The sequence below is a fragment of the Gopherus flavomarginatus genome, chromosome 2 (assembly GCF_025201925.1).
Source record: "Gopherus flavomarginatus isolate rGopFla2 chromosome 2, rGopFla2.mat.asm, whole genome shotgun sequence".
Lineage (NCBI taxonomy): Eukaryota > Metazoa > Chordata > Testudines > Testudinidae > Gopherus > Gopherus flavomarginatus.
Window position 1 is genome coordinate 177,739,962 of NC_066618.1, and position 17,317 is coordinate 177,757,278.

General features: G+C 47.2%; 2 protein-coding genes across 2 annotated transcripts in view; both read right to left on the minus strand.

The window, feature by feature from the left end:
* LOC127044866 (tubulin beta-1 chain-like) overlaps positions 1-16,031 on the minus strand; it is a 29,922-nt gene extending 13,891 nt beyond the window's left edge. The window contains exon 1 of the mRNA XM_050940103.1: positions 15,990-16,031. The gene's annotated coding sequence lies outside the window, so the exon portion shown is untranslated. The remainder of the gene's footprint in view (positions 1-15,989) is intronic.
* LOC127044865 (tubulin beta-2 chain) lies at positions 12,225-15,983 on the minus strand. Its single transcript, XM_050940101.1, has 4 exons — positions 15,863-15,983; positions 14,253-14,361; positions 13,798-13,908; positions 12,225-13,511 (listed from the first exon to the last, which is right to left on the minus strand). Exons 1-4 carry the CDS (start codon positions 15,917-15,919, stop codon positions 12,451-12,453), a joined length of 1,338 nt encoding a protein of 445 aa, XP_050796058.1. The 5' UTR covers positions 15,920-15,983; the 3' UTR covers positions 12,225-12,450.
* Positions 16,032-17,317: the final 1,286 nt, after the last annotated feature.

Below are 17,317 nucleotides of genomic sequence, written 5' to 3' on the forward strand. Positions count from 1 at the left end.
AATAACAAAGTTCTTGGTTCAGGCTTGTAGCAGTGATGAAATAAACTGCAGGTTCAAATTAAGTCTCTGGAGTACATCCACAGCTGGGATGGGTCAATCAGTCCTTTATTCTGCACTTCAGTTTGTAGCAAACTTCCTCCAGAGGCAAGAAGCAGGATTGAAGACAAAGTGGAGGAGATGCAGCAGCCTTTTAAAATCCTCTGCCCTGTGGATAATCACAGCAGCAAGATGGAGCCTGGAGTCATATGGGCAAGCCACATGTTGATGTATGACTCAGTTCTTTACAGGCCGATGCCATTGTTTACATGTTAGTTTGAAAGTTCAGATGTGGATTGGCATCTCCCAAACTCCATTGTCATTTAAGTGTTTCTTGATTGGTCACTTACTGAGAATATTCCCTTCTCAAGAAACCGATCAAATGCTTCACTGAGGCTACTTAGAATCAAAACACATTGATATACAAGTACATAGCCAATATTCATAACTTCAACTATAAAAATGATACACCCATACAGATAGCATAATCATATCCAACAAATCATAACCTTTCCATAGGCACCTTACATGACAACCTTTGTACAATATTTGCTGCAAAAATATAACGGGTTGCAACAATGATCTATACAGTCACAGGTTATGTCAGTAATGTCACACCCACATTTAAAGGCTTTGAGGAGGGGAAGGTGAGGAGAATAGGCTAATCTTAAACTGTGTCTTGCTTGCTTGGAGAATGTAACCTGGTAACCTTTTGATGTGTTTTAATAGCTATCAATTCTCTTTCTACTAGCATGGCTTTATGGAAAGTGAATTAGTTTGCATCAGATTGAAACTAATGGTGAGAAACCAATTTCCTTGTTAAACTGCTTGAGGATACAGAAAGGTTACCATCTGATTGCCTAGTCTCTGGGAAGTAGTCCTTTCAGAACTCTCCCATAACCCCCACCCCCACTGGCTTGTATTCAAATTAGCATTCCAGGGGCTCCATTTGCAGTAGTGTCCAATGGGGGTAGGGGTCTAATCAGTTTCCTTCCTTTCCCAAAATGCACTGGGTCCTATAGCACCTTCCTATCCCCATGCTGCAGACCAGGTGCCTCTCTTTTGAATTTTCATACAGTTGAGCATGCTGTGCACTTGGACTGTGCTTGAAAGAATCCAAAATGGAGGTGTCTGAGGCTCCAACACAGAAGCAGCTAAGTCCAGGTGCAGCCACTCCCACTTGTACAAGGAGAACGCATAGCACAGATTGTGATGGATGGATTGCCAGGGTCCTTAACTGTAATTGAATCTTATATCAGGGATGTACTGCAGAAAGAAACTTCTGATATAACCAGGTGCAGAGTTATATTTTTTTTAATTGTTTAAATGCTGCAGAATTGGACCAGTGTGTGAAAATGGCCTTAATTGGCTGGACTGCCATCAACTAGTACTAACTGGAATGCATCATAATTGGTTCCTACAAAACAAAGCACATATTTAGAGAGAACCAGGGAATATCACATAGAAAGAGTGTGTGGTGGGGTTTGTGTTTCTAAATAAGAAACCAGTGCCTCCCCTATATAGGGTGAATTCAGAGGGACAAGGTGAGCCAGAAAAATACTAGCAGACCCTCAAGCTGTGAGCCACAAATATAGATGGAAGAGGAAAATAAAAAGAGTCCCTTGAGGAGAAAGGGTATGAGCCAAATACAAGTGAAAGTCCTGGAATCCCTAAGGGAATGTTTCGTCTCCTGGTAATTGGGGCAAACAAAAAAGCCAGGGCTCATTAAAGCAAAAAAATCATGTAGCAACCGATACACCACCAGTTGTTTAATTAGAGGCTAGAACAGTTTACAACAGCATTAGGTATGCAAATATTAGTACAAACCTATTTAGGCCCCTGAAATCACCTTTCTTATGGAAAAGTCAATCCTGTACAGTATTCCTAGAGCATGCCATATAGGCACATAGCACTGGGATTTGTCCTCAACCCTAACCCTCTAGGGTTTGGACAGGGGGAAGAAAATGGAAAAATTTTCCTCTACCTGCCTCACATCACCAGACACCCCAACACACCCCTTTACTTCTTCCGTGAGAATTCTAAACTGGCTGCCTCTCTTGACACTGCTCTCCCACAGCTCTGCAGTGGGAGCTGAACAACAATGGGGAAAGTGTTTCTGTCCATTAAACTAAATGGAGTGCTTTGGTGTTCAGTCCTCCATGCTGGCTATGCTTTTTTTCCCAACCATGTGATAATCAGATAGATACTCAGACAGGCAGGCTACCTGCATGCTGTACACCTCTCCTCCAGCACATAATCTGGGAGACTGAGATCTAGCTTCGGACCTCACTTGAATACAAGATATGGGTTTGACAACACCCTTGTAGAGAGGAGCTGAAGATTATGAGTTCCCTCCTTCTCCATGTTGCTAACCCACGTTGCCATTTTCATTCTCTGTGACACCAGTTTAACACCCATTAGAAAGATTGATACTGACTTCAATGGAACAGGCCATGTGGGTTTGAGTCCTAGAGGACATACACAGCGCCAGCACTATAGTCTATCTAAGGTACTTTTGCAGTCCTCCCCCAATTCCCATAGTATCTGAGCATCCCATGCTCTTTAACATGTTGATCCTCACCAGTACCCCTGTGACGTTGCACTCTATATGATTTTATGAAAATATGCTAATGTAACTGGAATATGCTTCATGCAAAAGGTCTCATGTAAGGTATCATTACAAAGCTTATAATCTACTGAGTGTGCTCATCCTATTTGTATAAATGTATCACTCTTGCAGCTGAAACTAGAAATATGAAATATAACTCTGAGAGCCTATTGTAATTATGCAAAGTATGGGCTATTAATGGTGGTTTGGAAGCTTCTTGACTCCCATTAACAGGACAATTGACTGCAGATGGCTCTGTTTTACCTGTAAGTCTCCCTGTATACGTGTGCGCTGGCAAGGGGTAATGAAGGGTATGTCTACATCTACAATTTTGCAGCGCTGGTTGTTACAGCTGTATTAGTACAGCTGTATAGGGCCAGCCCTGCAGAGTGGCCACACTTACAGCAACCAGCGCTGCAAGTGGTGTTAGATGTGGCCACACTGCAGCGCTGTTGGGCGGCTTCAAGGGGGGTTCGGGGAACGCGAGAGCAAACCGGGGAAGGAGACCAGCTTCGCCGCGGTTTGCTCTCGCGTTCCCCGAACCCCCCTGCAAACCGCAGGGAAGGAGACCTGCTTGCACGGGGGTTCGGGGAACGCGAGAGCAAACCGGGGAAGGAGACCAGCTTCGCCGCGGTTTGCTCTCGTGTTCCCCGAACCCCCCTGCAACCCGCAGGGAAGGAGACCTGCTTGCACTGGGGGTTCGGGGAACGCGAGAGCAAACCGGGGAAGGAGACCAGCTTCGCCGCGGTTTGCTCTCGCGTTCCCTGAACCCCCCTGCAAACCGCAGGGAAGGAGACCTGCTTGCACGGGGGTTCGGGGAACGCGAGAGCAAACCGGGGAAGGAGACCAGCTTTGCCGCGGTTTGCTCTCGCGTTCCCCGAACCCCCCTGCAAACCGCAGGGAAGGAGACCTGCTTGCTCGGGGGTTCGGGGAACGCGAGAGCAAACCGGTGAAGGAGACCTGCTTGATTACCAGAGGCTTCCTCAGGTATGCTGGGATACCTGCTTATTCCACGGAGGTCAAGAAAAGCGCTGGTAAGTGTCTACACTTGATTACCAGCGCTGGATCACCAGCGCTGGATCCTCTACACCCGAGACAAAACGGGAGTACGGCCAGCGCTGCAAACAGGGAGTTGCAGCGCTTGTGATGCCCTGCAGATGTGTACACCTCCTAAGTTGCAGCGCTATAACCCCCTCACCAGCGCTGCAACTTTGTGATGTAGACAAGCCCGAAGTCTCACAGTGACATGTGATCATGGCACCTGAACTGGAAGCCACCTTTAATCTGTTTCAGAGTAGCAGCCGTGTTAGCCTGTATCTGCAAAAAGAACAGGAGTACTTGTGGCACCTTAGAGACTAACCAATTTATATGAGCATAAGCTTTTGAAAGTGTCACAAGTACTCCTATCTTTAACCTTGTGCTTTTCCAGTGAGGAGGGATGGGAACCCAGAGGGACAAAGGAATCCTGCCTTATGCAAAAGATATATAAGTGGGTGGAACAGAACAAAGGAAGAGCCATCATGAGGACTTCCCTAGCTACCACCTGAGCTGGAACAATGGCTGTACCAGAGGAAAGGATTGTGCCCAGACTAGGAAGGCATCCAGTCTGTGAAAGAGACTTACTGAAACATCTCTCAGGGTGAGATTTTTACCTGTACTCAGTTGTACTACTGTATTAGGCTTAGATTTGCATGTTTTATTTTATTTTGCTTGGTAATTCACTTTGTTCTCTTACTACCTGGATCCTTCTTTCTGTATTTAATAAAATCACTTTTTACTTATTAATTAACCCAGAGTATGTATTAATACCTGGGGGGGGGGATCAAACAGCTGTGCATCTCTATCAGTGTTATAGAGGGCTAACAATTTATGAATTTACCCTGTATAAGTTTATACAGGGTAAAGTGGATTTATTTGGGTTTAGACCCCATTGGGAGTTGAACATCTGAGTGTTAAAGACAAGAACACTTTTGTAAGTTGCTTTCAGTCAAGCCTGCAGCTGTTTGGGGCAAGTAATTCAGACCCTGGATCTGTGTTGGAGCAGACAGGCGTGTCTGGCTCAGCAAGACGGTGCTGGGGTCCCGAGCTCGCAGGGAAAGCAAGGGCAGAAGTAGTCTTGGCACATCAGTTGGCAGCTCCCAAGGGGGTTTCTGTGATCCAACCCATCACACACCCATTTTACAGAGGGAAGTACAGAGGGCTAGATCCACAAAGGCACTGAAGCACCTAACTGCCATCTGTGTAAGTTTAACATTTAGGCACCATTAAGGGCTTCAAAAAAAATTCTGTAGATGCTTAAAATCCCTAGACACTCAAGTCTCCACTGGAAAATTCCCCTAAATTTCTGCTTGAAGCACGTGCACAGCCACCTAAGTTTTGACATCACCGAGCTGCTTGATGCTTAGCTCATGCCTCAGCCCTGGTTGAATTCTCAAATGAGGTGTTGCCCCGCCTGGGTGCCTCTGTGGGGCCCGGTCATAGGTGTTCACAGAGCACACTAAGCCCACATAAAAGGCAACCAAGGGGGGGGGGGGGCGCACCACTTTTATATCCAACAGCCGAGACACTAACCTGGAAGATGGGAGACCTGGGTCCAAGCCAGATCAGGCAGAGAGGAGATTTGAATCTTGGTCTCCCATACATGGGGTGAGTACTCTAACCATGGTGTTATTGGATAGAAAGAGGAAGGAAGTGGAAGTGGCAGTGACAGTAACAGCAACAGCATCACCACCAATACCTTCCCCGCTCCACCTGACTTAGCTGATCACAGGTGAAAATCCCTTTGGCCCAGAATTAGGCACCTAACTCCATGAGAGGGCTTAGGTCACACTCTTCTCTGGATTTCCTACTGGCTATCTTAGGCAGCCACCCACTCAGCTTGCTGGCTTCTTTGAATCCCTTTCTTAAGTGCCTAACTCTCCCCAGGCATTGCATAGGGAGCCTAGGCACCTAATCCATAGCTATGGATTCAACTACATGACAGGGCACCTAGGAATTAGGCACTGTAACACCCAAGTCCCTTTGTGGATTTAGCTCAGAAAGACTTGGACCCAGAACTTCAAAGGTATGTAGGCACATAACTAGGCTCCTAAATACCTATGAGGATCTATTATTATTATATTAGATGCTCTCATGCCTTGTGACATCAGGTAACCCAGTCTTTCCACCTCTTATCTAAAGGCACATTTCTTGGTCCATTATAGTCTGTTTGCATAACAGCAACATCTTTTTCAATGGTTTTCTTATACGTTGTCCTCTTCTTTTCCATCTTCCCCCAGGTCATATCCGGTGAAGAGCTTGGCTAGGAATACTGTTTTTTTATATTGCCGTATAACATGTCCAAACCACATCAGCCTTCTTTCTCAAATCATTGTCTCTACAGTCTGCTGGCTAGACCTTTGTAACCCATCAGCATTGGTTACTTTGTTCCACTAGTGGACACCAACTACTCTTTGCAAGCATCTCTGCTAGAATGCTTTAAGTTTCCTGTTGTGAGGTTCTAGCATTTGCCAAGTTTCAGAAGCATATCACAATGCAGGGATCACAATGACATTGGATAACTTTGCCTTCGTTCTTGTGTAAATCTCCTTATTTTTCCAGCTACATTGCTTTGAGGTTCTGGGCCTTACTAACTTCCCCAAGGTCACACAGAAAGTCGATGGTAGAACAGGGAACTGAACCTGGTTTTTCCAAGAATGCAGCTAGCATTGTAACCAGTGACCGATCCTTTCTGAGCTAGTCCAGCTTTCCCCAGGCATTGTGTCAGCACAAGGAAAGGCTAGAGACCCAGAGGTAATTAACAAAAGGAAAAGGGGGCAATCTCACCGATACCAGACCCTCACCTCTGGGGCTTGGGTTTTGAGGGTTTTTTTAAATAAATCAACCCTACATAGCTATGTAGGGATTATCCAGCCCTGTCACAGTAGTGTAGTATCTACACACCATTAACGGTGAGTTTTCTTGCCAGTGCTGTTTGCATGAATTATGAAGCATATTCTGTACATATTCATATCCTCTTGGTACATTCTGCAAATATCCACCTGACACAATTACATGCTAGGAGCTCATCTCCTTATTTTTGAGTGCATTGGTTCTGACTATTAATGTGTGAGGCCTTACTGGAAACCACCAGTAAGGGTTGGCATTAAGTCTCAGTTGTATAGTTCTTGCCAAAATCTTTTCTATTGCACCCATAACTATTGCTAAATAGAGACTATCTGAGGTATTTAGAATGCATAAGCCTTCTACACCTATCACAGTTGAATCCAAAAGCGAGGCTCCAGATGATACACAAGATAATAGAGGAGATAAATGTCTAGTTGGAGTGTATGATGCCTCTGTCAAATGATTGTTTACAGCAGTGAGGGGCTAGCAGATTCTATTCTGGAACCCTGATCAGAAGCATACATTTTCTTTGTGAGGAAGAAGTGTAACCATGGTAAGGGAGTGAAGGGCACATCTGCTTATTATCTGCTCATTATGTACGTGGAGGCTGTCATCCTTAGATTTGTGTAATTGGCTGTCTCCAGGGTATTAAAGGTTCAGTTGGAGTCTAGTGTCCTAGGTATAAGATGATATTGAATCTTCCTATCCCACCAGTTCTCAAACTGTGGGTCAGGGACCCCATTTTAATGGGGTCACCAGGGCTGAAGTTTGGCTCCTGCCCCAGGCCCAGCAAGTCTAAGGCTGAGCCCCACCACCCAGGCTCAAAGCCAAAGCCCAAGCCGTTCAGCCCTGGACACAGGGCTCAAGCTTTGCCTTCAGCTCTAGCCCTGTGCAGGGGGCTCAGGTTACAAGTCCCCTAAGCTTGGGGCTGAAGCCTATGAGCTTTGACCCTACCACCTGGGGCAGCAGAGCTCAGGTAGGCTCAGACTTCCATGCCCCCTCCTGAGGTCACATGGTAATTTTTATTGTTAGAAAGGGGTTGCAGTGCAATGAAGCTTGAGAACCCCTGTACCTATTCCCAAGTGAGACCCATCTTCTCTCTGTAGCTTATGATTTATTTTTCCTGCACCCCCACAAATCCAATTTTTCTCCCACCTCAGGCCCAGAGATAATTTTTCATAGACTGTAATCTTATACTTGCATGGATCAATTGACAGGTTACTAAGTTTGTAAAAAATACTCTACCCAAAAATATCCTATTATATATCTTAATGCTTCTCTTCTTGGGAGGTCTGACAAAACGTGAACAGACAGCAAACCGTCAAAGGGGTAAGAAGGCATCCTGCTTTCCAGCAAATGAGCAGTACTGAAAGTACTTAGTAAGCTAGTTCTCCATAAGCCTCTAATTTCCACAAGGCAACTGTGCCTAAAAGGGAATTTGGTGGACCTGCTACACCACCCCTAATTTCCAGGCAACACAAGCAGCAAAGAATCCTGTGGCACCTTATAGACTAACAGACATTTTGGAGCATGAGCTTTTGTGGGTGAATACCCACTTCGTCAGATGCATGTAGTGGAAATTTCCAGGGGCAGGTATATATATGCAGGCAAGCTAGAGATAATGAGGTAGTTCAATCAGGGAGGATAAGGCCCTGTTCTAGCAGCTGAGGTGTGAAAACCAAGGGAGGAGAAACTGGTTCTGTAATTGGCAAGCCATTCACAGTCTGTTTAATCCTGAGCTGATGGTGTCAAATTTGCAAATGAACTGAAGCTCAGCAGTTTCTCTTTGAAGTCTGGTTCTGAAGTTTTTTTGCTGCAGGACGGCCACCTTAAGATCTGCTATAGTGTGACCAGGGAGGTTGAAGTGTTCTCCTACAGGCTTTTGTATATTGCCATTCCTAATATCGGATTTGTGTCTGTTTATCTTTTTCCGTAGCAACTGTCCAGTTTGGCCAATGTATATAGCAGAGGGGCATTGCTGGCATATGATGGCGTATATTACATTGGTGGACGTGCAGGTGAATGAACCGGTGAGGGTGTGGCTGATCTAATTAGGTCCTGTGATGGTGTCGCTGGTGTAAATGTGGGCAGAGTTGGCATCGAGGTTTGTTGCATGGATTGGTTACTGAGCTAGAGTTCCTATGGTGCGGTGTGCAATTACTGGTGAGAATATGTTTCAGGTTGGCAAGTTGCCTGTGAGCAAGGACTGGCCTGCCACCCAAGGCCTGTGAAAGTGTGGGATCATTGTCCAGGATGGGTTGTAGATCCCTGATGATGCATTGGAGAGGTTTTAGCTGGGGACTGTATGTGATGGCCAATGGAGTCCTGTTGGTTTCTTTCTTGGGTTTGTCTTGCAGTAGGAGGCTTCTGGGTACACGTCTGGCTCTGCTGATCTGTTTCCTTATTTCCTCGTGCGGGTAGTGTAGTTTTGAGAATGCTTGGTGGAGATTTTGTAGGTGTTGGTCTCTGTCTGAGGGGTTAGAGCAGATGCGATTGTACCTCAGTGCTTGGCTGTAGACAATGGATCGTGTGATGTGCCCAGGATGCAAGCTGGAGGCATGAAGGTAGGCATAGCGGTCGGTAGGTTTTTGGTATAGGGTGGTGGTAATGTGACCATCACTTATTTGCACCATGGTGTCTAGGAAGTGGACCTCCCATGTAGATTGGTCCAGGCTAAGGTTGATGGTGGGGTGGAAGCTGTTGAAATCGTGGTGGAATTTTTCCAGTCTCCTTCCCATGGGTCCAGATGATGAAGATGTCATCAATGTAGCGTAGGTAGAGAAGGGGCGTGAGTGGACGAGAGCTGAGGAAGCGTTGTTCCAGGTTGGCCAAAGAAATATTGGCATATTGTGGGGCCATGTGGGTGCCCATAGCGGTGCCACTGATCTGGAGATATATATTGTCATCAAATTTGAAATAGTTGTGTGTGAGGATAAAGGCACAGAGCTCAGCAGCCAGTTGTGCTGTGGCATCATCAGGGATACTGTTCCTGACAGCTTGTATTCCATCTGTGTGTGGGATGTTCATGTAGAGAGCCTCTACATCCATGGTGGCTAGGATGGTGTTTTCTGGAAGGTCACCAATGCATTGTAGTTTCCTCAGGAAATCAGTGGTGTCACGGAGATAGCTGGGAGTGCTGGTGGCATAGGGTCTGAGTAGAGAGTCCACATATCCAGACAGTCCTTCAGTGAGAGTGCCAATGCCCGAGATGATGGGGCATCCAGGATTTCCAGGTTTGTGGATCTTGAGTAGTAGATAGAATAACCCTGGTCAGGGCTCTAAGGGTAGGTTGATTTGTTGTGTTAGTGTAGGGAGTGTCCTGAGTAGATGTTGCAGTTTCTTAGTGTATTCCTCAGTGGGACCTGAGGGAAGTGGCCATTAGAATTTGGTGTTGGAGAGTTGTCTGGCAGCCTCCTTTTGGTAGTCAGACCTGTTCATGACGACAACAGCACCTCCTTTATCAGCCTCTTTGATGATAATGTCTGGGTGGTTTCTGAGGCTGTGGATGGCATTGAGTTCTGCACTAGCTTGCCTGCATATATATACCTGGAAATTTCCACTACATGCATCTGACGAAGTGGGTATTCACCCACGAAAGCTCATGCTCCAAAACGTCTGTTAGTCTATAAGGTGCCACAGGATTCTTTGCTGCTTTTACAGATCCAGACTAACACGGCTACCCCTCTGATACTTGACAAGCAGCATTGATGATGATGCTAAAATAGAGTAGGAGACTAAACATGCTGAGGGTGAATGGAAGATGCAACAGTCATGACTGCTGTAAGCAGTACTGTACTACCACCAATGTTTAGCTATATATTAGAGTGACAGGGATGTTTGAGATTACAGACTGTGCATGATTGGAGGAACAGTCTGCCCCCATTGCATACTTACGCTCTCTAATTTCCACAAGAAAACTGTGCCTAAAAGGGAATTAGGTGGACCGGCTACACCACCCCCAATTTCCAGGCAACACAAGCAGCATTGTACACTAACACTCTGTTAGAACAGGAATGAAAGCAGACAAGATTTTCAGTGCAGCCCCATCAGGAAATTTAGAAGGACAGTTACTTTGACAACCACAGCAGCCTACCTTTTTTATGTGATTAGGACTTGAGGCACTATAACTGAGGGTATAAATCAGCACAACACAATAGAGGTGTATGCAGACAAGCTGGGGTAAAATAAATATTAAATACACATAGTGGGCTCACTCAGTCAAGCAATATTAGCTTGACCAAGCGTTTCACCTAAAGGCCAGAAAGCAGGCCTTTGTGTATATGTTCTAAGCTCAGCAGACGTTGAGCTCAGTGTTATTAAGTCACAGTTAGTGAGAGTGTTTGTTATTGCCCACTTTTTTACCACTGTTATTTTGACTTTCTCCCTGAGGAGAAAGGCTGTGTCAAGTTAAGTTTGAATAAAGAGAAACAATGAAACAAAACATGAGTGCACTGTTGTACTTACCACAGTAATGAGAATTAGACATGAAAAGTTTTAATGTGTAAAAGAGCTGCTGCCTGCAGTAATATCAGATAGGCCAGGGCATCACAGATGAAGTCAGAACCTGCCCAGAGTGGCTATTTCTCTCCACCATCCTACAGTGCTAGGTTGGATTTACTCTCATTTAGGGAACCCCCCAAAGGCCCTCTAACTGGAGAGCCTTAGGATGTGTTATAGGGTCACTGGTCCCCTTGCAAGGGAATAAAACTCTCATCCTCAGGTTACCTATGGCCTATGGGAGCAAATGCCTTTTAACTCTTCCTCCCTATACACATCCCCCAGTGAAGGAGAAAAATTTAGAAGGCTCCTGGCTTCTCTGACCTTCCTGCGAGTGTCAAGCCGCATTCTTTTTGGCATTTACTATTAAAGTTACAGCCAGCAGGAATTCTGCAGAGGCCTAGATCTAGTGTGGGAGACAGTCATTTGTAGAGTTCTTTAAAAATAAAAAAGTCTGCTGCAAGAGGGTAGTTAAGTTCTCTGTTTTGATTATGTTGTGTATAACCTTCAAGCAAGTCGTACTAGATTGATCCAGTTTGGCCAGAAGCATAGTATGCTATTTTGGAAAGTGTTCACCTTTGAGAATAAGAATTAATTGCCTGAACAGCTATTTGGGCATAACATACCCTCTCAACCATGACTACAATATTGCTAATGCAATTCTAACCTCCTCCTCTCTGCATACAGTTTTCCCATTTCACAAATGGGAACTGGGTTGCTCAGGATCATTGGAGTCATGGGGAGGTGAAGCTGCCCAGCATGCTGGAAGCCCTGTAACAAGTGCATTAAGAAGAGCTCTTGAATGACAAGAGAAGGCTGCAGTCACACTGTGAAATCAGGTTTGACAAGCTAATACTATCTAGCTGACCTCATTATCGTATTCCCATATATAGAAGTTACAAGATCCTTGAGTGAAGTGTCTTGTTTCGATTAGTCAAAGCAACTTTTCCAACAATAGATTGGTGGTTTGACTTCTACACCAGGGTACTGCATTTTTTACTAACATGATCTCCAAAAATGATTAACTAGCTTAATTACTAGAACGTCAGGGAAAGTGATTTGATCCCTTGTTTACTGGTACATAACTTCTCAGGCTATTTGCCAATCACCCATAATTGAATGTGAGACTGCAAGTAGGGAGCTAGTTCCAGCTCTGATTTTCTTGGTCTGAGAGAAGAGAAATAAGTCTAAGACACCATTTAGAACACAGATGCCTTTTATATTTGAGAAGTTAGCCATTAAACAGAAGATTGAGTTATTTTTGCAACTACTGTTACATTGTCAAGGTTACAAAACTGCTGACAGAGGCAACAGTGGAGGGCACCAAAGGACATAATAAAGCATGCTTCACCACAACTGTGAACAGACTTCATTCAGAACACTTGCCTGCCTTTACTAAAGATTTTCCTAAAGCTTTTTTAATCTTAAGCCTCATCCTCCTCTCCTTCCTCTTCAAATTCCCCCTGCTCATCAGCAGTGGCATCTTGGTATTGCTGATATTCTGAGACCAGGTCATTCATGTTGCTCTCTGCTTCAGTGAACTCCATCTCATCCATGCCCTCACCAGTGTACCAGTGCAAGAAAGCCTTACGCCGGAACATGGCCGTGAACTGCTCAGAGATTCTCTTGAACAGCTCCTGAATGGCTGTGCTGTTCCCAATGAAAGTGGCAGACATTTTGAGGCCACGGGGGGGAATGTCACAGACAGCCGTCTTGACATTATTGGGGATCCATTCGACAAAGTAGCTGCTGTTTTTGTTCTGGACATTGAGCATCTGCTCATCCACCTCCTTCATGGACATTCGGCCACGGAATATTGCTGCCACAGTCAGGTAGCGGCCATGGCGGGGATCACAGGCTGCCATCATGTTTTTAGAATCAAACATCTGTTGTGTTAGCTCTGGCACCGTCAGAGCCCGGTACTGCTGGCTTCCACGGCTAGTTAGAGGGGCAAACCCTGGCATGAAGAAATGCAGACGAGGGAAAGGCACCATATTGACTGCCAGCTTGCGGAGATCAGCATTCAGCTGTCCAGGAAACCGGAGGCAGGTTGTCACACCACTCATGGTCGCGGAGACCAGGTGGTTGAGGTCCCCATAGGTAGGGGTTGTGAGTTTCAGTGTGCGGAAGCAAATGTCATACAAGGCCTCATTGTCAATACAGTAGGTTTCATCTGTATTCTCCACCAACTGGTGGACAGAAAGGGTGGCATTGTAGGGTTCAACCACTGTGTCTGACACCTTCGGAGACGGCATTACACTGAAGGTGTTCATGATACGGTCTGGGTACTCCTCCCTAATTTTGCTGATGAGGAGAGTTCCCATCCCAGACCCTGTGCCACCACCTAGAGAATGGGTCAGCTGGAAACCCTGTAGACAGTCACAGCTTTCCGATTCCTTCCTTACCACATCCAGGACAGAGTCCACTAGCTCAGCTCCCTCTGTGTAGTGGCCTTTTGCCCAGTTGTTTCCAGCACCACTCTGACCTGGAAGGTGGGGCGGAAAGATGCTGATTTAATCACCAGAATATGAAGAAGTTTCACATGCTCTGTTTAGGACAGAACAGTATTTATACTACAGCAATGCTAGGAACTCCTAGCAAGGATCAGGGCCCCATTGTGCTAAGTACTATGCAATGCAAACCTCAGTTACCTACTTAAGTCTCTAGTTTCGCTGAGCGAAGTCAATTTTGTGTTAGTTTTAGGCACAGAGTGGGTGTTCAGTTTAAAGCTTTATGACAATAGTAAGCCATAGATATATACAATTACATACCAAAGACAAAGTTGTCAGGTCTGAAGATCTGGCCAAATGGTCCAGATCTGACAGAGTCCATTGTCCCAGGCTCCAAGTCAACAAGGATTGCACGGGGTACATACTTATTACCTGTGGGAGGAACAAAAGCCAGATTACAGACTTGCAGTCAAGTATTTAACAAGTGGACTACTGTGCTTGGAGCAGCCTCATCACAATTCACTGAAGACAGACAGCTGCTGCCCAGACAAGTGAAGAAATGGTGTTTAAAAAGAACAGCCTTGAGTGAAGTTATGACTTGAATTTGAAGTAGGTGTTAAAGCTTTGCCAAGGATTTAATAGCAATTCAGAGGGAGTGTTTTACCAAGTGTAGAATGCACTGAAGTTAATTACATATACCTCTGATGCACATATAAGCTTTAGAACATTTAGTTTTGATTTCAGGAGGACACCAAGCCAAAATAAAAAATAGTTACCAGAGGCTTCATTGTAGTAAACGTTGATCCTTTCTAGCTGCAAGTCACTGTCACCATGGTAGCTGCCAGTGGGGTCGATGCCATGCTCATCACTGATGACCTCCCAGAACTGAAATGCAGTTTTGAAAAGGGCAGTTAATTATTGTATTAAGCTGTCAGCAGTGTGACCTTCCCCTCCCCCTCCACATGCTGCCAACAGCCCTTTTAATGCTTTACAGCAGCATTTCTCAAACTGGGGTCCTTGAAGGGATACTCTTCCCTGGCACACTTCCAGCATGCCGAGGAACAGGCTCACCTGTCCTGGCTCCTCCCATTTCTTGAATTGGAAGACACATCCCTGCAGTCCCTGGGATGAGGGGCTAGGGGGTCTCCATGTGCTGCCCGCTCCTCGAGCACCAAGTCCACAGCTCCCATTGGCCAGGAACTGCAGATAATAGGAGCTGGGAGGGGTGATGCTTGCAGGCAGGGGCAGCACATGGAGACCATCCCCTCCTCCCCCCCACTAGAAGGATGTGCCAGTTGCTTTTGGGAATTGCCTGAGGTAAGCCCTACACCCCTTTCCACACCTAAACTCCCTCCCAGAATCTGCACCCTCTCCCACACCCCAACCCCTGCCCCAGCCTAGTGAAAGTGACTGAGGGTGGGGGAGGATAGAGTGAGTGGAGCAGGGCCTCAGAGAAGGTGTGGGGAAGGGGACCGGGCAAGAGCTGAACAGGGAGGCTTGGGGTCTCTGAAAAATTTTAAATCATAATGGGGATCCTCAGTTTGCTCAAGCATGAGCCCTTCTCTGCAGTCCTTCCTGCAGAGTGGCCAGTGAAGTCGCCTAATCAATAACTGCAGCAGGATGACTGACACAGCAGACAAGGCGTTTCCCCACCAGAAGGTGCAGCGCTACAATTATAGCGCCTCAGTGATGTGAAAGAACAGCAGCAACGTGGCAATTGATTTTTTAAGAGCCATGAGCAAGTGCGAGTGCCATTTATCCAGACTAAGGGCAGAACCCCGAGGCCACGGGCTTGGGCGGGGCAGAACACAGCTGCAGGATGTCAAGGGCAGATGGGGCTGGTGGGCTGCAATGCCCTCGCTATGCGGATTGTCCGACTGCTTTGACACTGACAAGGAGGGCGTGGCGAGCATTCGGGGGATCGGATTCACTCCGGAGAAGGCGCATCCCCTTGTGCAAAGGGCGAGGCGGCTGGAGCCTGCAGGGAGGCACTCGCTGCTGGCTTGCGGCTGCGCCAGCGAGAGGAATTGTGATTCAGAGCACGACAGCCAGGACTATCCCCCCCTCCCCCAGCCCGCCCGCACACTAGCGGAATCGCCTCTGTTCTTTGTGGCTCTCATGAAGACAGCGAGCAGAATACCCAGGTCAGCCCTAAAGCGTCACTTTGTTTGGACACCAACCAAGCACTAAAGCAGCGGCCTTTGGGAAGGAGGCTCCGCTTTCTGGAGACGCTGCCAGGGACAGTCAATAGCCAGACATAATACAGCGCAGGCACGAACACTAGCGGAGCATTAATTAACTCCAGCCCCCGCGTGCGCACACCACTGAGCTGTCCCCTCCCAGCCACAGGGCGAGGGACACAACCAGCGGGGGCCCCGCTCTTTACCTTGGCTCCGATCTGGTTCCCGCACTGGCCAGCCTGGATGTGCACGATCTCACGCATGGCGCCCGAGTCACACGGCAACAAACACCCTCTGCCCCCGCCTGGTTGCTGCTCCCGGACTAGTTGCTATTCTGGCACCTGCAGCAATGAGCTCTGAACCGCGCGCCCCCCCAGCTCCTCCTTTTATAGAGGGGGCTACTGGCCCCGCCCCCTCCAGTCGCACTCCCGCTCCCCGCAGCCCTTCTCAGGCGGGTGATGTAATGTCGGGGCGGGGCCTAGCAGAGCGCGGCGGGGGCGGGGGGCTGCTGCATTGTCTGCCGCGCAGGGGGACCAGGAGGGCGCTGTCGCGGGGGGCAGAGTGGGGAGCTGCAGCCTCAGCAGCAGGGAGGGGGCTTGTCACAGCGTGAGGGCAGCGAGCGTCTCCTGCTCCCCCAGCCCCGCAGGGCCCCTGTGCAGAGCAAGACTAGCGCTGTAGGAGCTGGGTGAGGAGCAGCGCCCTGCTCTCCCCCAGCCCTGGCTAAGTGCAGCGAGCGAGACAGCCCCACCCTCTGCACCCTCCACCTAGTAACAGTCACTGACACGTTGTAACACGGGGATCAAAGGGCACCCTGCGGGCAGGTAGCTCAAGGCAAACTGGACGGAGGGAAATCTCTCCCCTGCATACAAGAGAAGCCTTTATAGCGTAAGCGCTTTGTTGGCGCTTACACAGAAGAGCGAACTTAAGTCAGGCTGTGCGAATGGAAGACGTAAGCCTGTTTCATACATAGATCGATCCATCCGCAGCCACCTTCCTCAGCCTTTTGTTTCTTAAGCAGCTCCATTTGCTGCAGCATCAAACACTGCAAGGTGCTGGGGGAGGGGGGAGGAGACGAGTTTGCTGCAATTCCACACACCCCTTCCACGTCGGAGAGCCTAACGCATTTACAGAAGAATGGCTGTGGAACACCAGATCCCCGAAATGTCCTTCGTAATCCCGTGGGGGTGATCACCAAACTCGGACCCTTCAAGAGCCGGTAGATACAGTGTGAGGGTTACAAGTGTTTGTAATATAAATCCGGTTTTCTTGAGGGACCCATTCTCCTAGTGGAAAACAGGGACCGCTCCAAGATCAATACAGAAAATGGGCTCTTCCTGAGACATGGCTCAGGCTGAATAGGCTGCATGCGGTTGTGTGATACCCAGCCTGTTTTTCAATGACTGTTTAAATGTAAACTCTACTGTTACTTGATTATTGATTTTTGCTGGAGAGGAGAGCAGAGGAAGGGGGTTTAAATAAGCTCGTCAGTTTCGTGGAACAAAAGAACGATTAAAAAGGATACTAGAAAGAAACATTGCTGCTTATTAACATATCCGTCCCCACAAATACACACATACACCATATACGCAATTAGCTGTTTGCCGATAGGTATGTCCAAGGAGGAGCTAAGGGATCTGTAAGGAGATCAGAGACCATTGTCA

What these genes read in the sequence shown, in the direction of transcription:
- LOC127044865 (XM_050940101.1), bottom strand. Translation starts at nt 15,919, where the DNA reads ATGCGTGAGATCGTGCACATCCAGGCTGGCCAGTGCGGGAACCAGATC. An exon ending in GGAACCAGATCGGAGCCAAG is followed by an intron (nt 14,362 to 15,862) that starts GTAAAGAGCGGG and finishes ACTGCATTTCAG; the next exon opens with TTCTGGGAGGTCATCAGTGA. An exon ending in ACCTGACAACTTTGTCTTTG is followed by an intron (nt 13,512 to 13,797) that starts GTATGTAATTGT and finishes CCCACCTTCCAG; the next exon opens with GTCAGAGTGGTGCTGGAAAC.